We start from the raw sequence: 23,347 nt of genomic DNA, 5'->3' as shown, positions 1-23,347 counted from the left end.
TTTTCCATTGAGCAGAGCTCCCACCAGACAAATACTGGAGGATTTAATAGGGATGGTCGGCGGAAGGGTGGGGGTGGCTCTAACGGGCAGTATGACATTCATCTGGATGGACAGGGCACTTTTGCTCTCTCTGGGCAGCGAATGCAGGACGCACCATCTACCGCGGTCTAGGAGAGGTCACCAACCCACCCTCACCGCTCCCTACGCGCCCACCCAACACCCGCAGCCTCCCGCCCTCAGCTTCGCGCTTGCTCTCGAGGGCGCGCCAGGCAAGGCGGCCTTGGAGCATGCGCTGTGCGCCCCTCCGCCGCCTGGACCGAGCGCGCGCAACGCGTGCGCCTTCGGTAACCTGTGAGCACCGTCTGCTCACCAGCCTCCCACGTGTGCACGCCCGCGGCCGCAGCTGATCCGCTGTATGTTCTAGAAGAAGCCTAAGAGTGGGATTCCTGGGGAGTAGGAGCGTCACGCCTCTCGCATCATGGTGAGGAAGAACAGTATCCCCAACGGGTGAGTATCCGCCGCGAGCTCCCTGGTGACAACCGGAGTCGCTAGATGAGCGGCCGTTCCCAGGGAGGCGGGGAGATGCTCTCGAGCCCCGCCGTCGGAAGCGGCCGCGCGCGCCCTCGAGGTGCACCCCGTCGCCTCTGTCGGGCCTGGGCGCGGAGGGGCGAGCAGGTGGCATTGGGGGGCCGGCGGGGGGCCCAGCAGGTGGGGCTGGCGGCGCCCCTCACTGCGCTGGGGGTGGGGGAGGGCCAGGAGACCTGCCTTCCCTCTCCCGCTGCCTCAGGCTTGCCCGGAGGAGAGGGGGTTCTTTGATTTCAGGTGCTTTGGGTGTGGCATCCCAAAGAGCTCCCTAAATATGCAAGGGATTCTTTTTCTCTCGAGAGTTCATTGTTACTGTAGACAATTTGATACTTTTAAAAGTCTTAAAATAGGACATGCTAGACGTGCTCACTCTGTCATGTCAATTTTTTTAATTGAATAAATTTCGCATGTAATATTGTGTAAATTTAAGGTGTACAGCTGTTACTTTGATACATTATATATGTTGTAACAATATTTATCACATTCCATAATTATACGATAGTGTTACTGTTTATGTTCGTTTTACTGTGCATTAGATCTCTATGGCTTATTTACTACTCCTTACAAATATGTACCCTTAAACACCATCAATCTTAGCCCCCAGCCCCTGGTAACACAATTTTACTCTCTCTTTTCTACAGGTTTGACTTTTTTAGATTCCACTTATAAGTGAGTGATTTCATAGAGTACTTACTTTCTCTGTCTGACTTATCTCACTTAGCTTAATGAGTTCATGGTCCACCCATGTCGTCGCAAATGGCGGTATGTCCTTTCTCATGGCTGCATAATATTCCATTGTGTATATATACCACATCTTTTTACCCATTCATCTGTTGTTGATCAAGTTGGGTTGTTTCCATTATGTTGGCTATTGTGAATAGTGCTGTGATAAACATGGGAGTGCAGATACCTCCTCAAAATCCTGTTTTTGTTTCCTTTGGGTATATACCCAGGAGTGGAATTGCTGGGTCATATGGTAGGTCTATTTTTAATTTGGGAGGAAACCTCCATATTGTTTTCCATAGTGGTTGGACCAATTTAGATCCCCTCCAACACTGTATAGGGTTCCCTTTTCACCACATCCTCACCAGCACCTGTTGTCTCCTGTCTTCTTGATGATAGCACTTGTAACAGGTGTGAGGTGATAGTTCATTGTGGTTTGAATTTGCATTTCCCTAATAGTGATGTTGAGCATCTTTTCATGTGCCCGTTGGCCATTTGGATGTCCTCTTTGGAAAAATGTATTTCTGTGGTATCCATTGTAATTTCTCTTCTTTCGTTTCTGATTTTATTTACGAGCCCTCTCTCTTTTTTTTCTTAGTGAGTCTGGCTAAAGGTTTGTCAGTTTTGTGTATCTTTTTAAAGAACCAGCTTTGGGCTTCCCTAGTAGCACAGTGGTTGAGAGTCTGCCTGCCGATGCAGGGGACACGGGTTCGTACCCCGGTGTGGGAAGATCCCACATGCCACGGAGCAGCTGGGCCCGTGAGCCATGGCCGCTGAGCGTGCACGTCCGGAGCCTGTGCTCCGCAACGGGAGAGGCCACAACAGTGAGAGGCCCGCGTACCGCAAAAAAAAAAAAAAAGAACCAACTCTTAGTTTCATTGATCTTTTCTATTGTCTTTTTAGTTTCTATTTAATTTCTTTCTGTTCTTATCTTTATTATTTCCTTCCTTCTACTGACTTTGGGCTTTGTTCGTTCTTTTTTTAAATTACTTAAGTGTAAAGTTAGATTGTTTTTTGAGATTTTTCTTGTTTCTTGAGGTAATCCTGTATTGCTATAAATTTCACTTTTAGAAGTTTAGCTTTTGCTGCATCTCATAGATTTTTGTATCTTATATTTTCATTTATCTCCTTTGGTTTCTTTACTGACCCAATAGTTGTTCAGTAGCATGTTGTTCAGTCTCCATATGTTTGTGATTTTTCCAGCTTTCTTCTTTAGTTGATTCCTAGCTGCATACCACTGTGGTCGGAAAAGATGCTTGAAATGATTTCAGTCTTCTTAAATTTATTGAGACTTGTTTTGTGTCCCAACCTATGGTCTATGCTTGAGAATGTTCCATGTTCACTTGAGAAGAATGTGTATTCTGCTGCATTTGAATGGAATGTTCTGTACAGATCTGTCAAATTCATTTGTTCTAATATTTTGTTTAAGGCTATAGTTTCCTTGTTGACTTTCTGTCTGGATGGTCTGTCCATTGATGGAAGTGGGGTGTTAACGTCCCCTACTATTAATGTGTTGCTGTCATTTACTCCCTTTACGTCTGTTAATAATTGCTTTATTAAAAAAAATAATCGGGACTTCCTTGGTGGCACAGCAGTTAAGCATCCGCCTACCAATGCAGGGGACGTGGGTTTGAGCTCTGGTCCGGGAAGATCCCACATGCCGCGGAGCAACTAAGCCCCGTGCGCCACAACTACCAAGCTTGCACTCTAGAGTCCGCAAGCCACAACTATTGAGCTCACGTGCCACAACTACTGAGCCCGTGCACCTAGAGCCCGTGCTCCGCAACAAGAGAAGCCACCGCAATGAGAAGCCCATGCACCGCAACGAAGAGTAGCTCCTGATCGCCGCAACTAGAGGAAGCCCACGTGCAGCAACAAAGACCCAACACAGCCAAAAAAATAAATAAAAGTAAATAAATAAATTTATTTTAAAAAAATAATTGCTTTATATATTTTGGTCCTCCTATGTTAGGTGCATTTGTATTGGTAACTGTTATGTTTTCTTGACGAATTGTTCCCTTTGTGATTATATAATGTCCATTATTGTCTCTTGTTACCTTTTTTGGCTTGAAGTCTATTTTGTCTGATATGAGTATGGCTACACCCACTTTCTTCTGGCTGACATTTGCTTGGAGTATCATCTTTCATCCCTTACTTTGAGCCAGCATTTGTTTTTAGAAACCCAGAGATGAGTCTCTTGGAGAAAGCACATAGTTGGGCCTTGGGTTTTTGTTTAATACATCCAGCCACTCTGTGTCTTTTGATTGATGAATTCAATTCATTTACATTTAGGGTAATTATTGATAGAGGAGGACTTAGATAAAAGATAAAAGACTCTGTAAAGAAAAAAGAAAAAAGACTTTATCTTTTGTTTCCTGGTTGCTCTGTATCTCTGTTGTTTATTTTTGTGTAGGTTTCTATCTGCCATTTTAGTTTAGTGCTTTTCTATGATATTTTTCTTAGTTTCCTCTTTTTTTTATATTTCATGTCTCTGCTCTAGATTTATGTGCTGTGGTTCCCATGAGGTCTGTATAAAACATCCCATAGATGAAATAGTCCTTTTCCTGCTGATACCATCTTATCTTCAGTTGCCTGTGTGGGTTCTATCCTTTTCCTCTTCCCTTTTCTGTTTTTGTTGTCTCAAATTATCCCTTTTTATGTTATGAGCTTGTTGCCAAATTGAAGTGGCTATAGTTATTTGTACTACTTTTTCCTTTTTAACCTTTATGCTGTAATTAAGTGTTTAAAAACCTATTGTGATATAGAGTTGATATATCCATCTGTTTATCACCTTCCTCAACATTTTGTGTACTTTTGCCTTTTTGTTTCAGGTAGAAGAGCTCCTTTCAACATTTTTTGTAAGGAATGTCTGGTGTTGAACTCTGTCAGCTTTTTTCTGTCTGGGAAAGGCTTATTTCTTTTCTCTTTTTTTTTGACAGGAAGAATAGCTTTACTGCTTTGCCGAGCAAAGAGGGCCACAGTGGGCTAATGCCCTCAAAACTCTGTGTCCCCCTTTATTTCTAATTCATATTGGAAAGATAACTCTGCTGGATAGAGTATCCTTGGGCACATTTGACAGATTTTTTATTTATTTTTTAATTTAATTTAATTTTTTTTTGCGGCACGCGGGCCTCTCACTGCTGTGGCCTCTCCCGTTGTGGAGCACAGGCTCCGGACGCGCAGGCTCAGCGGCCATGGCTCACGGGCCCAGCGGCTCCGCGGCATGTGGGATCTTCCCAGACCGGGGCATGAACCCGTGTCCCCTGCCTTGGCAGGAGGACTCTCAACCACTGCGCCACCAGGGAAGCCCTTGACGCATTTTTTAATCTTTCAGTATTTTGAGACTGTCATTCCACTGTCTCCTGGCCTGTAGCTTCTGCTACAGATAGCCTAGTTCCTTTGTAGATTACCATCCTTATTCCCTGACTGCCTTTAAAATTCTTTGTCATTGACTTTTGACAGTTTTAATATAATGGGGAAGGTCTTTTTTTTTTTTAATTTTTGGCTGCATTGGGTCTTCATTGCTGCATGCAGGCTTTTCTCTAGTTGCGGCGAGCCAGGGCTACTCTTCGTTGAAGTGCTTGGGCTGCTCGTTGTGGTGGCTTCTCTTGTTGTGGAGCACAGGCTCTAGGTGCACGGGCTTCAGCAGTTGTGGCACGTGGGCTCAGTAGTTGTGGCTCTTGGGCTCTAGAGCACAGGCTCAGTAGTTGTGGTGCACGGCCTTAGTTGCTCCGTGGCATGTGGGATCTTCCCAGACCAGGGCTTGAACCCCTGTCCCCTGCATTGGCAGGCAGATTCTTAACCACTGAGCCACCAGGGAAGCCCCCTTGGAGAAGGTCTTTTTGCGTTGAGTTAATAAGGTGTTCTCTTAGCTTCAAGGACATACATTTCCTTCCCCAAATCTGGGAAGTTCTTGGCTATTATTTCTTTAAATAAACTCTCTGCTCCCTTCTCCCTCTCTTCTTCTGGGATACCCATTATCCTAGTGTTGCCCTTCATAATGAAGTCAGATAGCTCTTGTAGAATTTCCTCATTTTTAAAGATCTTAGTTCTTTCTCCTCTTTTCCCGCCACGGAGCACAGGCTCCGGATGTGCAGGCTCAGCGGCGATGGCTCACGGGCCCAGCCGCTCCGTGGCATGTGGGATCTTCCCAGACCGGGGCACGAACCCGTGTCCCCTGCATTGGCAGGCGAATTCTTATCCACTGTGTCACTGGGGAAGTCCCTATTGAAGTCTAGTTGGTTTACAATGTTATGCCAATCTCTGCTGTGCAGGAAAGTGACTCAGTTATATACCTATATACATTTTTTTAATATTCTTTTCCATTATGGTTTATCACAGGATGTGGAATATAGTTCCCTAGAAATGTTCTAATCTCATTATTTTACATGTAGCTGTCCAGTTTTCCCAGCACCACTTATTGAAGAAACTGTCTTTTCTCCATTGTATATGGCCTTCTTTGTCATAAATTAATTGACCATAAATGTGCAGGTTTATTTTTGGGCTCTCTATTCTGTTACATTAATCTATGTGGCTGTTTTTCTGCTGGTACCATGCTCTTTTGATTACTGTAGCTTTGTCATATAGTCTGAAGTCTTTGTTCTTTTTTCTCCAGCTTTGTTCTTTTATCCTCCAGCTTAGTTCTTTTTTCTCAAGCTTGCTTTACAAATTTGGGGTCTTTTGTGGTTCCATATGAATTTTAGGAGTGTTTGTTCTAGATCCTGAGAAATGTCATGGGTATTTTGATAGGGATTGCATTAAATCTGTAGATTGCTTTGGGTAGTATGGCCATTTTGACTATTAATACTTCTAATCCAAGAGCATGTGATATCTTTCCATCCTTTCGAAGCATCTTCAGTTTCCTTCATCAGCGTTTTGTAGTTTTCAGAGTATAGGTCTTTCACCTCTTTGGCTAATTCATTGATTCTTTCACCTCTTTGGTGAATTCATTTATTAGTTCTAATAGTTTTTGTGTGGAGTCTTTAGGGTTTTCTATATAGAGTATCATGTCATCTGCCTAACGTCAACTTCTTGGATTTTTTATTGTTACGGATGAATAATGGATCATTAAGTATCTGAACTATTTTTTCCAGCTTCCTGTGAATCTATAATGATTTCTAATACATGTTAAAAGGGGGATATAATTGAAGAGAAAAAATGCAATCTAAAATAGACATGGGGGGACTTCCCTGGTGGCTCAGTGGTTAAGAATCCACCTGCCAATGCAGGGGACATGGGTTCGAGCCCTGCTCCAGGAAGATCCCACATGCCGTGGAGTAACTAAGCCCGTGCGCCACAACTACTGAGCCTGCGCTCTAGAGCCCGCGAGCCACAACTACTGAGCCCGTGCGCCTACAGCCTGTGCTCCACAACAAGAGAAGCCACCGCAGTGAGAAGCCTGTGCACGGCAACGAAGAGTAGCCCCTGCTCACTGCAACTAGAGAAAGCCCGCGCACAGCAACAAAGACCCAATGCAGCCAAAAATAAATTAAATAAATAAATTTATATCAAAAAAAGCAAAGGAGTAAAAAGTTAAGAAAGCAAAGATGTTAAAAAGAGGAGATAGTGCAAGTGATGTAGAAATGAGAGTCAGGGGATGACTAGTCAATCTCATAAATTAAAAAAAAAAAGTCCTCAAATCATGCAAAACTTTACCCGCCACCCAAATCTCAAGGTGATCTCTGGGTTGTGAGGCCAAGAAGGGGGCTCTTGTCTGGTAGTACACACAGTACAATGCCCCTGGGTGTTGAATGGTCCTGCCATTTTGCCCCAGAACCCACCCATTTCTCTCCACCACCCATCTTTATCCATCTTATTCTTCTATACTATCCTGTGATGTCATCTCTAGATTTCATGGTCGGGGAGAGGACAAGAGACACTAGACTTCACTCCTGATCTTCTTTGTCACCCAAGTGTGTCACCCATGGTGTGTCCTGAGTGTGTCAACACTGTAGAAAGTATAGTACCCCTCCCCTCCCCTGGTGCCATGGCTTCTAGAGACATCAGTGATGACAAAAACCACTTGGTTGGGGAAGAAGCACTTAGGGTTTGATGACATCTATTATTCCTGATGCTCTTGAAATCATAAGATATCTGGAGCCACTCCTGGGCACACACCCAGAGAAAACCAGAATTCCAAAAGACGCATCACCTGAGTGTTCACTGCAGCACTATTTACAATAGCCAGGACATGGAAGCAACCTAAGTGTCCATCAACAGATGAATGGATAAAGAAGATGTGGTACATATATGCAATGGAATATTACTCAGCCATAAGAAGGAATGAAATCATGCCATTTGCAGAGACATGGATGGACCTAGAGACTGTCATACAGAGTGAAGTAAGTCAGAAAGAGAAAGACAAATATATTAACACATATAGGTGGAATCTAGAAAAATGGTACAGATGAACCTGTTTGCAAAGTAAAAATAGAGACACAGACATGGAGAACAAACGTATGGTCACCAAGGGGAGAAGGGGGTGATGGGATGAACTGGGAGATTGGGATTCACAAGTATACACTACTATGTATAAAATAGATAACTAATGAGAACCTACTGTATAGCACAGGGAACTCTACTCAATGCTCTGTGGTGACCTAAATGGGAAGGAAATCCAAAAAGGAGGGGAAATACATACACGTATAGCTGATTCACTTTGCTGTACAGCAGAAACTAACAACATCATAAAGCAACTCTTCTCCAATTAAAAAAAAAAAGGATATCTGGAGTCTAGAAATTAAGCCCCTTGAGGGCAGGGACTACATCCTCAGTGTTTAGAAAGTGCCTAGATTTTGGCAAATGTTCAGTAAATACGTGTTGACTGACTGAGTTGAAGCCGTATGTGAAGAGAGTCGTTTGCAAAGATTATTGAAGCTCCAGGAATCACAGTGATTCCCCCAATTCCTTGCCATGTGTTGCAGTCTCCTTCCAAGACCATAACAACCCACATCAACTGAAGAGTGGGGAAAAGAGGTGGGGAGACCCTCACCCTGTGAAAGGACATCTAGCTGCTGTAAGCGTAGTCTTCTGCCCTGAGATATTTCTTTCTGCTCTCATAGAATGGTCTAAATGTATCTCTGACATTACAACTGGCCAGGAGTAATCTCCTTGGTGCCCCACAGTAAATCTCAAAACTCTAAAATTGAAATTACTGTTTACAATAGCCAGGACATGGAAGCAACCTAAACTTCCATCAGCAGAGGAATGGATAGAGAAGGTGTGGTACATACATACAATGGAATATTACTCAGCCATAAAAGGAACAAAACTGGGTTATTTGTAGAGACGTGGATGGACCTAGAGAGTGTCATACAGAGAAAGAGAAAAACAAATATCATATATTAACACATGTATATGGAATCTAGAAAAATGGTATAGATGACTTTATTTGCAAAGCAGAAATAGAGACACAGACATAGAGAACAAATGTATAGATACCAAGGGGGAAGGTGTGGGGTGGGAGGAATTGGGAGACTGGGATTGACACATATACACTATTGAAGCCAGAAATAGGGTTGACACATACAAGCCCAGAAGTAGGGTTGCTGGATCCTATGGTGGTTCTAGTTTTAATTTTTTGAGGAACCTCCATACTGTTTCTGATAACAGTTGCCCCAGTTTACATGCCCACCAGCGGTGCATGAGGGTTCCCTTTTCTGCACCTCCACCAACACTATATCTCTTATCTTTGTTTTACTTTTTTTTTTTTTTTTTTTTGCCACACTGCTTGGCTTGAGGGATCTTAGTTCCCCAACCAGGGATGGAACCCATGACCCATGCCCCGTGCAGTGGAAGCTCGGAGCCCTAACCACTGGACCACCAGGGAATTCCCCTCTCTTGTCTTTTTGATGCCCCCCCCCACCTCACCCCCCCCTCCCAATTCTAACAGGCGTTGAGAAGTTGCAACAGAGACCCTGTGGCTCACTGAGCCTCTCTGACTTTCTGGCCCTTTACATAAAAGATGGCCAACACCTACGAAGATCACTGGATTCACTGTTCACTTATCTTCTTGAGCTTTTCCCAACCCCTACACCTTTCATTCACTCTCCACACTTTTCTACCCCAAACTAAGACCTTTTAAATTTCCTAGTATGGCTCAGTGGAAAATCAGGGTCTTGGGAACTGCACAGACAAGAATTTGAATTCCGCTTCTCCACTGAGTAGCTGAGTGGGCTTGGCACGTCACGTCGGCTGTCCATCTCAGGCTCCTCAAATGCAGAACAAGGACAAGTACTACTTCTGCAGGATTTTTCTAAGAGATGGAAAATGACTAGGTTCGTACAATGACATGAGATTAAAAACCTTGAATCTGTGTGAGACAGTCATTCTCTTTTCAGTTCTCGGTCTTGATCACATAGAAGAAGAGCACAGCTGGGTGCTAGTGTCCAATCCATACCTTTTTTAAAACATTTTTTTAAATTGAAGTATAGTTGATTTACAATGTTGTGTTACTTTCAGGTGTACAGCAAAGTGATTCAGTTATACATACATACATATATATGTATATGTATATATATACACACACACATTTTTTCATATTCTTTTCCATTATAGTTTTAAAAAGATTTTTATTGGAGTATAGTTGATTTACAATGTTGTGTTAGTTTCAGGTGTACAGCAAAGTGAATCAGTTATACGTATACATGTATCCACTCTTTTTTTAGATTCTTTTCCCATATAGGGCATTACAGAGTATGGAGTAGAGTTCCCTGTGCTATACAACAGGTTCTTATTAGTTATCTATTCTTTTCCATTATAGGTTATTACAAGATACTGAATATAGTTCCCTGTGCTATACAGTATGACCTTGTTGTTTATTTTATATATAATAGTGTTATGTTGGGACTTCCCTGGCAGTCCAGTGGATAAGGCTCCATGCTCCCAATGCTGAGGGCCCAGGTTCGATCCCTGGCCAGGGAATTAGATCCCACATGCATGCCGCAACTAAGAGTTCACATGCCACAACTAAGGAGCCCAAGTGCCTCAACTAAGGAGCCAGCAAGCCATGTTAAGGAGCCCTGGAGCTGCAACTAAGAAGCCCGCCTGTGGGACTTCTCTGGTGGCACAGTGGTTAAGAGTCTGTGCTCCCAATGCAGGGGACACAGGTTCGATCCCTGGTCTGGGAATATTCCACATGCCGCGGAACAGATAAGCCTGTGCACCACAACTACTGAGCCTATGTGCCACAACTGCTGAAGCCCATGTGCCTAGAGCCCGTGCTCCGCAACAAGAGAAGGCACTGCCGTGAGAAGCCCACGCACTGCAACAAAGAGTAGCCCCCGCGTTGCAGTGCGTGGGCTTCTCATTGTGTTGGCTTCTTTTGTTGTGGAGCATGGGCTCTAGGGCACGCAGGCTTCAGTAGTTGTGGTGCATAGGCTTAGTTGCTCTGTGGCATGTGGGATCTTCCTAGACCAGGGCTCGAACCCGTGTCCCCTGCGTTGGCAGACGGATTCTCAACCACTGCACCACCAGGGAAGACCCTGAGCAGTGTTTTATTGCTTCCTTCTTTACCATAAATTGACAACCATACATCTCCTGATAATGGAGAAAAGACAGGGGTGTAGACTTTGAGTGATTTGGGGACCTCAAACTAAAACCCTAAAAGTGTCTGGGAAAACGATCCCAGATCCAGTTTTGCACCTTTATGTTCAGAAATGGACCAAGCTGTTGTTGCCTTCGAGGATGGAGGGATGTGGACCAGAATTGTGCTTATGCCTGATGTGCTATAATTATAATAGTAGTAATTAAAGTAATAGGTAAATTTTATTGAGTGAGTTTTCTTGTGAACTCATCCTTTTTTCTTTTTCCTCCAGTAGAAGAGCTTTTTTTTTTAAACTCATCTTTTTAATCCCAAAATATTTTTGTACACAGATGTCTTTATTAGATGAGAATCTTTTAAAAAAATATATAACCGCCACAGCAGTATTGCACTAGGAAAACCAACAGTACTTCCTTGATACTATCTGATACTCAGATAGTATTCAAATTTCCCCAGTGATCTCAGAAATCTCCAGTTTTTTTTTTAAAAAATATCAGGATCCAAATCTTTAAACTACAAGTCTACAAACTGCATTTGATAGATATGCTAATTTAAATAAAAAGAAATTCTCAATCTTTCGTTAAAATGAGAAACCAAGCAAATCACAGGTTTTTATTGTTTTTTCCATCCTTCTTTTGGAAGAAGAGCAAAAATAGTCCTGCGGCTCTGTTGTCTTGATAGGTCTTACTTGTCTTACCATTTAGGAACATAGAAAAAGCAACAAGGCAACAAATTATCAAGGAGGAAAACCAATTATAATTACAGGTGTTTCTTGGAAAGTTATTTTCAAAAGATGTGGCAGTGATTTTTTTAAATCTTGAGATTCTTATGAGACCTTTTTGTTCAAATACCACTTCTGTGTGTGAACTTATTTCAACAAAGAAGAGAACAATTTTGGTAAGAGTTATGAATACTCATGTAATTCTCCACATTCCACCAGAAAACAAGATTGATGTTCTTGGGAATGCTTTCAACTCGGCACTTTATCTAACCAGATTCCTTAAATCAGTTTTATGACTCAGAAAGATCTTCATCCTTTGTTTAGGGGTTTTTATGAAGGTTCCATTACATAGACATGATTGATTAAACTATTGGCCATTGGTGATTAACTCAATCTCCAGCCCCTCTCCCCTCTCTGGAAGTTGGGGGTGGTGATGAAAGTTCCACGCTTCTAATCAAGACTTGGTCCTTCTGATGACCAGCCCCTAGAGACCCGCCGAGAGTGGCCTTATTTAGAACACAAGGCACTCCCACCACCCTCACTCAGGAAATTATGAGGGTTGTAGGAGCTCTGTGCCAGCAGCCAGGAGCAAAGGCCAAATACCTTTTTAGTCTAGTGTAAGAGTCAAATCTAGACTACAGCTAAGCATTTTTATATGCTGCAGCTCCAATCTGAGGGGCACTGGGCAGAAAGACATCTCATCAGAACCCAGGAAGCAATGAGAAACTGTCTCATGAAAGCCTCCAGGGAAGATAAAAAGGTGAGTAGGAGGGAGTTCCCTGGTGGCCTAGTGATTAGGATTCTGGGCTTTCACTGCTGTGGCCTGTGTTCAATCCCTGGTTGGGGAGCTGAGCCACGCGGTGCAGCCAGAAAAAAAAAAAAAAGTGAGTGGGAGATGGGAGATAGCAGCTGCTCACAAGCCTCTCATTTTCTCATGTTCCAGGAGGATCATAAGATTTTTTTTTTAAGCTTTCTGCCAAGACTCAGATTGGCTACAGTTCAAGCCTCTGACTAAATGAATATGTGAAAAGTTTCCAGGATGCCATAGAAGAACCACCCCCTTACCATGGCATGAACTTTCCATACTTCTTTAGATATAAGCAATGGATACAAGATCTCCAGACGCAAGCTGTTATGAGGCTGTCTGTATCTCCCCCGAATTCTTATGTTGAAGCCCTAACTCTAGATGTGCTGGTATTATGGGGCCTTTAGGGGGTAATTAGGATGAGGTCATGAGGGTGGAGCCCCCATGATGGGATTAGTGCCCTTGTAATGAGAGAGGTGAGATATCTCTCTCTCTCTCTCTCTCTTTCTCTCTCTCTCTCTTTCTCTCTTCCTCTCCCCCTCTCTGCAGCTCTCTGCAGCTCTCTGCAAGCCGGGGGAGGGCTGTCACCAAAACCATTCTTTGCACTCTGGTCTCAGACTTCACAGCCTCCAGACTGTGAGTAATAAGTTTCTGTTGTTCAAGCCACCCAGTCTAGGGTATTTTGTTATAAAAGTCCTAATTGACTGAAACAGGTGCGCAAAAAGACGGTAACATTGGGAATTCCCTAGCGGTCCAGTGCTTAGGACTCGGGGATTTCACTGCCATGGTCCGGGTTCAATCCCTAGCCACTGCAGCAAGGCAAAAAAAAAAAAAAAAAAAAAAAAAAAAGACGGTAACGTTGATTGGCTCTTAGAGGTGCCTGGAGCCAGGCGGGGCAGGTAGCCAATAGTGGGGACAGCCGGCAGGGGGCGCTGCTCCTTCTCTCGCTCAGGTACCCAGACTGATGGAGAGGCCAGAATCTCTTCTCAAGCATTGCTGGTCACTGTGTCAGGTGGAACAGAGAGCTGGGAACAGAGTGACACTCGCCACTGCCATCCACGACTCATCGTCCAGGACAGACAACAAAGCCTGCGAATGCCGTCGTATTGGCCCCCTAATGAGGTCAGGGATTTTGGCGCTGAGCAAGGAAAAAGATATGACCACAAGGTGGCAGTAGCACACAAGGAATTTTCTTTGGAGGCTGTTTGGACAGGTTTGCATGTGAGAAGGGTCCTCGCTGCTTGAAACCTGCCAAAGGCAAAGGGCTGGGGGCTGCTACCCAGAAGGGGAGGTGGGCTAGGAAACAAGAGGGCTATTGAAGAGGAGGCGTCTGGGTCTAGGCGCTGTTGTTCCCCTGCACAGGCAGGGAGCCTCGGGTCAGAGAGCTCCAGCCCACAGCAGCAGTTTGGGGTCTCGTGGTGGTACAGGGTTTACCTATGGCTAGCAGATGCTGGCTGCAATTTCTTGGGGTATGCAAAGCAGGCAGGCTCTAACTAGTTAAAAATCTGCTTATTGGGTCTATATTTTAAACAATTGCATGTGTAAAACTTTGAGTTTGGCGCCAATGGGCTTTTGAGCTAACGGATCTCAGCCTGCTGTGAAGAGGTACATGCATATACAGAGGCCTTCTTTGGCTCATGTATATACTAGTGCCCCAAATGGGGGTCATTTGGAGATCCTTGGTATTGGGTCAAAAGGCAGGCCACCCCAAAATGTGCTTCAATGGCATATTGATTGTTTTGAATTAAAGTTACTACCCAAGCCCAAACTTTGCATTAAATTCCATACTAATTAAGCATCCACATCTAAGTTTTTTATCCTGTCAAACCCTCACAAATTTATTGTGTAAAAATATATAAAAGCTGCCTGCTTTTGTTCACTCTCTGAGCATCATTTTATTTTAATTTTTTAAATTTATTTATTTGGCTACACCGGGTCTTAGTCGCAGCATGCGGGATCTTCGTTGCGGCATGCATATGGGATCTAGTTCCCTGACCAGGGATCGAACCCGGGCTCCCTGCATTGGGATCGAGGGGTCTTAACCACCGGACCACCAGGGAAGTCCTTGGGTTTTTTTGTTTTTGTTTTTAAGTATAGTTGATTTACAATGTTGTGTTAGTTTCAGGTATACAGCAAAGTGATTCAGTTATACATATACATATATCCATTCTTTTTCCGATTCTTTTCCCATATATGTTATTACAGAATATTGAGTAGAGCTCCCTGTGCTATACAGTAGGTCCTGGTTGGTTACCTGTCTTACTGTTAGTCTGTCTTGTGTCAATGTTATTATTAGTCCAGCCACAAGAACTCAAGGGGTAGAGGGGGAAATTTCCCCCTCCCCAACACTGGCAAACAACAGAAGTGACTACCATATTGTCTTTCTAAGAAAGGGGCATGCTGATTTTTTTTTTTTTATTGAAGTAGAGTTGATTTATCATGTCGTGTTAATTTCTGCCGTACAGCAGAGTGACTCAGTTATACATATAGATACATTCTTTGTCATATTCTTTTCCATTATGCTTTATCATAGGGTATTGAATATAGTTCCCTGTGCTACACAGTAGAACCCTGTTGTTTATCTATCCTATATATAATAGTTTGCATCTGCTAATCCCAAACTCCCAGTCCATCCCTCCCCCACCCCCTTCCCCTTGGCAACCACAAGTCTGTTTTCTGTGTCTGAATCTGTTTCTGTTTTGTAAATAAGTTCATTTGTGTCATATTTTAGATTCCATATAAGTGATATCATAAGGTATTTGTCTTTCTCTTTCTGACTTACTTCACTTAGTATGATCATCTCTAGGTCCATCCATGTTGCTGCAAATGGCATCATTTCATCCTTTTTTATGGCTGAGTAATATTCCATTGTATATATGCACCACATCTTCTTTACCCATTCATCTGTTGATGGACATTTAGGTTGCTTCCATGTCTTGGCTACTGTAAATAGTGCTGCTGTGAACATAAGGGAGGGGCATGCTGATTTTAATGGGACTTAATTGGGAAGTGTTCACAATGTTTTATTCCCGTATTTCCCTTGGAGAGAAGGGAAATAAATAAACATTTAATGCATGATAAGGAAGATGCAGGCTTAGAAAGAGAAGTTCATCTAAGATCTTTTCTAGAAAATCCTTCCTAGATTCTAATCTCCATGACAGCCAGGGCCATGTTTGTCAGATCTCCCTTTGAATAACAAACTTATTATTATAACTTACAAAGTTGAGTATAGGTCAGCTTGACACTCCAGCTTTACCTCTACTGCATTTTCTCTCACCTTATGCTATCTGTTTCAGCCACATTGACCATCTTTCAGGTGCAGCCCTATTATGTGCCTGTAGTGAGTTCAGGGATTTCAGTGCTGATCAAGGAAAAAGATGCGACCATAAGGTGGCAGTAGGACAGGACTTTCAGTCCCTCACCACACCTTGCTTCCTCCACAGGACCTTTGCACATGCTGTTCCCTCTGCTTAGAACACCCTTCCAGACCCCTAGTTGACATCCGCTCGTCTTTCAGATCTCACATCACTTCTTCAGAGATCTCAATGATGAGATCAGATCTTCCTCGCGAAACTCCCTCTTCTTTTTGCTATAGTTGTAATGGTGAAGATGGCTAACGGTTTCCCAGCAGCCAAATTTCCCTTCTTCCTTTAAGTAACAGAGACCCCCTCCCATTTTTAGAAGGGCACTCTCTAGAGCCTGTATGCCCCCACCTCCCCAGACACTTTTGCAGCTAGACCTGGCCTGTAAGTCCTGGTCAGAGACATGTTTAAAATCTGGTTGCTGTTCTTAATAATAATTGTATGAGCCCTCTCTCTCTCTCTCTCTTTCTCTGTCTCTCTTTCTCCTTCCCTCCCTCCCTTTTCCTTTCTTGCTGGCTCTGAACTACGTATGAAAGCTACATGTTGATAAAAGCAAAAATGCTGATAAACAGCTCTAGACTGTTCGATTATGTACTGTTAAGTGAGAAATAAAATTATAGATAGCATTTTCTTGGGGGTTTGTCACAGCAGCTTCAAGTGCCCCCTAATCAAGACGGTGAGTATAAATTTCTCTGTGAGCTTCAAGAGAGCAGAGTTCATGTCTGCTGTTACTCCCCATGTAATTCCAGCACCTAGCACAGTACCTTGCCCGTGGTGGCCATTAGATAAATGTGCAGTAAGCAGATGAATGAGACCTTGGGGGAAGCCAGCGCGGGGACAAAAGTAGACAGAAGTATCTAATAGCGTTCATGTTTCTATTGCTGTGGTAACAAACTATCACAGACTGAGTGGCGTAAGGCAACATGAATGTTTTATTTTTCCGTTCAGGAGGTCAGAAGTCCAAAACAGGTCGGCAGGCTGTGTTGCTTCTGGAGTCTCTAGCAGAGAATCCAATTCCCTGTCTTTTCCAGCTTCTAGAGGGGCCTGCATCCCTTGGCTTGTGGTCCTGCATCACGCTGATCTCTGCTTCCATCTTCACATTGCCTTCTCAAACTCTGACCCCCTTGCCTCCCTCTTAAAATTACTATGTTGCATCCACCCAGATTATCCAGGATAATCTCCCCGTATCATGATTCCTAATTAAATCACACCTGTTAAGTCCCTTTTGCCATGTATACCATAGTCACAGGTTCCGGGAACTGGGATACCAGATGTTTGAGGGACCATTATTCTGCCCACCATAAAAGGGTACACATATGGAGCCTGCTTATGTAGCCCTCAGCATGGAGAGTCATCCAGTCAGAATGTGCGTGTTTCCTGAGCCCGCCTACGTGCCAGGCCCTGGAGATGTGGAGATAAAATGACCTGGTCCCTCTTGGCAGGAGCGTGTGGTCTAGTCTGGGAGAGAGAGTTAATACATAGCCTGATAAATCATCACGGTATGACAAGGCACTGTGGGAGCACAGATGGGTCAGGCAAGAGTCTGCAGAGGAAACAGCATCTAATCTGAGACCTGAAGGCTGAGTAGAGTGAAGCAGACAAGAGAAAACAGAAAAGAGAGGCTGTACCAGATGCATCACATCTCCATACAGACATCTTGGAAACTGAGAATTTATGGGTGACGAACAAAGGAAACGCTGTGTCAAAAACCGTAAATCACTTTGCAAGTGTTCGAGGTGGTAACATTCCCCTTTCTCTTCCTCATTTAAAAGTGATTGTGAGGGGAAGAGTTGGAAACAACCTAAATATGCATCAAGAGGACCAAGTAAACTAGAATCCAGCCGTACGATGGCAAATGCTAGACAGCAGCTTTAAAAAACAGAGAAAAAGGTGGAGCTAGCTCTGATGACATGGAAATGTCTCCAAGAGAGATTGCAAAGTGAAAAATGTAAGATGCAGAACCATGTGAGTCACGAAATATCAGTTTTGCTTTGGGAGAAAAAGAAGTACAAAAATACGTGTGTTTGAAAGCATGGAAATTTTTTATAAGGATTCAGAGATTATTGAAGGAAGATGAGGAAGGGGAAGAAGGAGGTTGTTATATGTCCCTCGATGATAACTTTTAAAACCATGAATATATGTGAGCTTTAACATTTAAAAAATAATTAAAATAAATTGATAGCTAAGGTATTATTGGTTCTCCAGGTGATTCTTATTTGAAGTTGGAGTGCAATGGAGGGAAATTGAGAGGAAGAAGACGTCTCACCCATCAGAAACCCTGGAAAGAAACCCAGCGCTGTCTCAGGGTGGCGGACCCTACTTTTCAAAGGGGAATAATAGGCATGGCCAGAGATCCTATTTCTTGAGCCCTGCACTTTGCCAAGCTCTGAGCCAAGGGTTTTATGCATGTGATTTTATTAAATCCTCACAACAGCCCATTTTACAGAGAAATAACCTGAGTCTCAGCATTCAGTGGTTTGTTCAAGGTCATAAATGAATACGATGGTGAAACTGGGGTTCCAGATTAGGTCTCTTTCTTAAATTTTATTTATTTATTTTTGGCTGCATTGGGTCTTTGTTGCTGTGTGCAGGCTTTCTCTAGTTGCGGTGAGCGGGGGCTACTCTTAAGGCAGCGTGTGGGCTTCTCATCGCGGTGGCCTCTCTTATTGCGGAGCACGGGCTCTAGGCGCGCGGGCTTCAGTAGTTGTGGCTCACGGGCTCTAGAGCGCAGGCTCAGCAGTTGTGGCACACGGGCTCAGTTGCTCCGCGGCATGCGGGATCCTCCCGGACCAGGGCTCGAACCCGTGTCCCCTGCCTTGGCAGGCGGATTCTTAACCACTGCGCCACCAGGGAAGCCCCAGATTAGGTCTCTTTAACTCCAAAGTTCATGATCTTCACTACTTACCTATACTGGTCACTAAAATGAATGAGGAAGGAAGGAGGGAAAGAAATAAAGGAAGGGGGAGGGAAGTAAGGAAATCTGGGGGGAGGGGAGGCACCAAAATAAAATCCGAGTAGTTGGAAATGGGGTGTCAGCAACACACAGGAGAATGGGTGCGGAGTGTTACTCACCAGTTGGAGTGATGTCTGCGTGACACACCAGCCCTATAGAAGGTCGAAGGGGTTTGGTCTTGTCAAAGCCTTCGGTTGCTCCCGGCCCCACCTCATTGGGCACCCAGGAATCTAAGTCCCCAGGCCCTCTATCCTCTGGGAAACAGAAATCTTGCCCATACTTTCTCCTCAGTAGCCATAAATTCAGACTTCCAGTCCCCACTTATCTAAGAGCCCAAAAGTCTGGACCCAAGCCCATCTTGCCTCTACACCCAAGAGTTCAGGCCCTTGGATTCCACCGTTTCCAGGAGTTAATAATCTGAGCCCACAGTTTCTCCTCTCTGGGCTGCAGGAGTCTGGGCCCCCAGTTTCCTTCTTTCCCAGGTGTCTTGGCTTCTCCATCTCCCTCCCACATCAAGATCTAGGACCATAGGTTCTCTGTCTCCAGGAATTCAGATCCCTAGCCCTCTCCTGCTTCAAGATCTAGAGAATCCTGCCCCCAACTTCCTCCTCTTCCAGGAACCCAGGAATTCAGGACCCCTGGGTCCTCTTGCCTTAGGACCCAGGGGTCTGAACCCCAGTCCTGTTATTCTGGCCTAGAATTCCAAACCCTCAGCTCGTGCCTCCTGATCACCCTGCACCTGCCCTCAGGGAGACCCCAGCCCAGCCAGGGGCCCAGGGAGAAGGGGGTGGGGTGTCTCACAGAGAGTCAGCAGCTGCAGATTCATCACCAGGGCCATGGTGGGCAGTTCTCGGCTGGAGCAGGAACAGGAGCCAGGGCTTGGCTGTGCCCTCCCCCCTACCAGGAAATGAGGCAACATCAGGAAGCCAGAGCCCTATTGAAGGAAGGAAGGAGCGAGGTGGGGGCCCCTGGGTGACTGTGTCACAGCCCCATGGTGCTGTGGAAGAAGTTGGGAGAGGGCGCAGTCATAACTGTTGTGTTCATTAAACTTCGAAAAACAAAAAAATTAGCACCTATTATGCGCCAGACCCTGTGCTACACGGTTGGGGGAAAGGGGCACAGAAGGGAGTCAGACCCCATTACTGTGCTCAAGTAGCTCCCAGCCTGATGGAAAGGCAGATTCCGACCAGGTTAGTTAAAACAAAACAGAACAAAATGATGTACGCTATAATGGAGGTCACATAGGGCACTGTGAGAGTATACAGAAGGTCCCTAACCCTTCTGGGATGAGACTTAGGGCTTGCAGGACGAACTGATTTTAAGCTGATACCTCAAATTGGTGATTCGTCCTCTCCCAGCCTCCGTTTGTCCATCTGTAAAATGGGCTCTCATAAGTAAACTATAAAATGAGGACTGATGCATTCCGCCTTAGCTGGGCCGCAGTAGGAGGACTGAAAGTTACTCCTCTGGAACGACTTTCTAGGCGGAGAGAAAAAAAGAGCGGCGGCAAGTGCGCCAAGACAGGTTTGCGCTTAAATCTGCAGCATCACCTCTTTTCCCCGCAGCCACCGTCTAGGACCGCTGTTCTGCGCCAGTGCGCACGCGCGGATTTAGCCCGTGGAGGCTAGCGGGCCAGGACCACAACTCCCAGAGTGCTCCGCACCCCCGCCGCCGCCTGGGATTGCTGTTCTGCGCCAATGAGCACGCGCGGACTCCGACTGCGGAGGCCGTGCCCAGGGACCACAACTCCCAGAGTGCTTCGCGCCCTCGCCGCCGCAGCCGCCGCCGCCGTTGCCGAGACCAAGATGGCCGGGAGTAAGTGCGGGTTCCGTCAGCGCGCGGGGATGGTACCGAGAACCCCGGTTGGTGCCAGGGGTAGGGCAAGATGGAGCCCCCGTGGAGGCGGTGGGGTCCGGGCCGGAGGGGGGCGCAGAGGTCACGAGGGAGCTCCTTCAGGGCGGGGGTGGCGCGAGAGGGGTAGAGGTCACCGGGGGCATCACTTGCAGAGGTGACCCTCGTCGCCCACCCTTCCAGGAATCGCCGCCTTTCTCAGGAATGTCTGGGCCAAGGAGCCGGTGATAGTGGCATCCCTCACCATCGGGGGTCTCGGTGCGTGAGTGCCCCAGGCGCGAAAGTGCATCACCCCCAATCGGCGTCCCGGCTTTATCTCCTCCACCCCCTGGAGGTCCCATTGCCCCTCACCAGTGCTCCATCGACCCCCCCACCATCGGTCCATCCTGTATCCCCGAGGCCCGACCGCCGCCCTCAACGTTCCGTGTCCCCACTTGTATGCCAACACCCCACACCCCTAGTATTATGGCTCCTCCACCACCCCATCGCTCCCCACCCCGTACACACCAACCCAAGAGGTCCAGAATTCCTTCAAAGAAGAGGTTGTCAACCCTAGCTGTGCATTATAATAGCTTAAAAAATAATAATAATAAATGAAAAGTAATGTCCTTATTCTCCCCTTTCACCCTCATCATATTCTGAATTGAATTGGGTGGGGTGGAGGTGGGGCTAGGGAATCTTGTGTCTTGTGAAAATCCCCCAGTGATTCTAACGTGCTTCTGCGATTGAGAACCTCAGCTGTAGAACTGGGCTACTCAGATTTCGAGGTAATGCTGTGGGTCTTGGTGAAATACAGGTTCTGTTTCCGTAGGTCTGGGGTGGGTCTGGGGATGCTGCATTTCTAACACGTTCCCAGGTCTTGTCGATACTGCTGGTTGGCAGGCCACACACTGAGTGAGGTTCTAGAACACAGTTGTCCCACACGGCAGCCACGGGTCGCATGGGCCACTGAGCACTTGACATGGGGCCAGTATGAATTGAGATGGTACATGTTACCCTGATGTAAAGCATACACCGGATTTCAAAGACTTTGTATAACAAAGAGTATATAAAATATCAATGTCTTTTATGCCGAGGATATGTTGAAATGCCTTGGGTATCCCAGGTTAAATTTATCTTTTAATTTGTATGTTTTAACTTTTTTTTATAAATTTATTTATTTACTTTTGGCTGCCTTGGGTCTTTGTTGCTGCATGCAGCTCTTCTCTAGTTGTGGCGAGCGGGGTCTACTCTTCATTGTGGTGCGCAGGCTTCTCATTGCGGTGGCTTCTCTTGTTGCAGAGCACGGGCTCTAGGCGCGCGGGCTTCAGAAGTTACGGCACGAGGGCTCAGTAGTTGTGGCTCGCCGGCCCAGTAGTTGTGGCGCACGGACTTAGTTGCTCCGCAGCATGTAGGGTCTTCCCGGACCAGGGCTCGAACCCATGTCCCCTGCTTTGGCAGGCGGATTCTTAACCACTGTGCCACCAGGGAATCCCTGTATGTTTTAACTTTTATGTGGCTATTAGAAAATGAAAAATTACATACATGTCTCTCATATTTATGTCGGACAGCACTGACCCAGAATATTCCTTTACATGCCCTGCCCCACCCACCATGACACCCTGCTCCTACCCCAGGTGGACTGTAATTTCACAATGACTGTTTTTTGTACAAAACCTTCTCCTCAGTTTGTAACAGTTCATGATTTCTCTGGAACGTTCCCAGGACACCCCAGACCCACACCCCTTAATATGCTCCATGACTCAAATGAGCTCATTCTGTGACCAACCCTTTCTTCCTTCCTGTGTCTTCTAGATCCCACAAGTCTGTGGATGCTTGGCTTCCACCCTCACTTCCAAAAAAAAAAAAGTCTTATAAACTCTTCTGCTGACGTATGGGGCTCCCAGGGTGCCAAGGGGCCTCCTGGAGGTGCTGGACCCCCCTCCTCCCCTCCCCGCATGCACTTGACCCCCATCTTGAAAAGGCTCAGCTACGGTCCCCGCCGCCACCTCCTTCCCCTGGGCCTCACCCCTGTGTCTCTCCGCAGCTATAATTCTGCCTGCCCTCAGCCCCTACATCAAGTACTCCATCATGATCAATGAGGCCACACCCTACAACTACCCAGGTGAGTGGGAGCCAGGGCAGCAGCCTTGGACCTTGCTGAGCTGGGAGTGGAATGATGATGGGCAGGTCTTTCCTCTGCAGGGATCCAAGATTCTGCAGTGCAGTCTGGACTCTCTTTTTTTCCTTCAACAGATACAATCCACATACCGTAAAATTCGCTTTGTCTGTTTTTGCACTTTGAGTTTCTGTCACGGTTCCAGATTTCTGTCCTTGTCCGGGTTCGCAATCTCTGTTGCTTTCTGGAGTTTTGTCTTCCTGGGTCTTCACCTCTCCAGGTCTCTGTTCTGCTTCCTTGTGTCTGCTGGGTCTTTCTCTGGGTCTCCTTTCTGTATCCATCGTTCTGGTTTCCCATGTCTCTAGGTCTCTATTTCCCCACTTCCCTGCATCTCTGATTTTCTGATCCTTACTCTCTCTTCTCTCTCCCCGGGGTCCCGTTTCCCTCTTTGAAAGTAAGCTGACAGGCCAGCCCTTCTCTGTGGGCCCCCAGCGATCTGCTCGTCTCAGTGGCCCACCCTCCTGTCCCACAGTGCCCCTCCGAGATGATGGGAACATGCCTGATGTGCCCAGCCACCCGCAGGACCCCCAGGGCCCAAGCCTGGAGTGGCTGAAGAAACTGTGAGCTCCTCCATTGACAGGGAGAGGCCCCCTCCCTGACGGCCCCCAATAAAGATGTGAAAACCACACCCAGCGTCTGAGTGTGTGC

At 45.8% G+C, this 23,347-nt stretch overlaps 1 protein-coding gene and 1 long non-coding RNA gene across 4 annotated transcripts; one reads left to right on the top strand and one right to left on the bottom strand.

Annotated features, from left to right (window-relative positions):
* Positions 1 to 357: 357 nt before the first annotated feature.
* On the top strand, positions 358 to 23,327 carry NDUFA3 (NADH:ubiquinone oxidoreductase subunit A3). Of its 2 annotated transcripts, none has more exons than XM_024742229.1 (5): positions 358 to 507; positions 20,256 to 20,565; positions 20,725 to 20,799; positions 22,568 to 22,645; positions 23,172 to 23,327. In XM_024742229.1, exons 2-5 carry the CDS (start codon positions 20,388 to 20,390, stop codon positions 23,261 to 23,263), a joined length of 423 nt encoding a protein of 140 aa, XP_024597997.1. In that variant the 5' UTR covers positions 358 to 507; positions 20,256 to 20,387; the 3' UTR covers positions 23,264 to 23,327. The 2 variants fall into 2 exon arrangements, with proteins under 2 accessions (XP_024597997.1, XP_024597998.1); XM_024742230.1 differs by having other exon boundaries at positions 360 to 507; positions 20,256 to 20,505.
* On the bottom strand, positions 18,481 to 20,273 carry LOC112397917 (uncharacterized). Of its 2 annotated transcripts, XR_003002889.1 has the most exons (4): positions 20,241 to 20,273; positions 20,021 to 20,063; positions 19,492 to 19,624; positions 18,481 to 18,842 (listed from the first exon to the last, which is right to left on the bottom strand). It is a non-coding gene; the product is annotated as an uncharacterized LOC112397917 (long non-coding RNA). The 2 variants fall into 2 exon arrangements; XR_003002888.1 differs by having other exon boundaries at positions 20,021 to 20,247.
* Positions 23,328 to 23,347: the final 20 nt, after the last annotated feature.

This window comes from Neophocaena asiaeorientalis, unplaced genomic scaffold, assembly GCF_003031525.2.
Source record: "Neophocaena asiaeorientalis asiaeorientalis breed wild unplaced genomic scaffold, Neophocaena_asiaeorientalis_V1.1 scaffold614, whole genome shotgun sequence".
NCBI lineage: Eukaryota > Metazoa > Chordata > Mammalia > Artiodactyla > Phocoenidae > Neophocaena > Neophocaena asiaeorientalis.
This window is presented reverse-complemented; position numbering and strand designations above follow the sequence as displayed.

Bases quoted from the DNA above. Each gene is read 5' to 3' on its own strand.
- NDUFA3 (XM_024742229.1), top strand. From the start codon at position 20,388: ATGAGCACGCGCGGACTCCGACTGCGGAGGCCGTGCCCAGGGACCACA. The intron at 20,800-22,567 runs GTGCGTGAGTGC...GTCTCTCCGCAG, and splicing joins CCTCACCATCGGGGGTCTCG to CTATAATTCTGCCTGCCCTC. The intron at 22,646-23,171 runs GTGAGTGGGAGC...CCTGTCCCACAG, and splicing joins CACACCCTACAACTACCCAG to TGCCCCTCCGAGATGATGGG.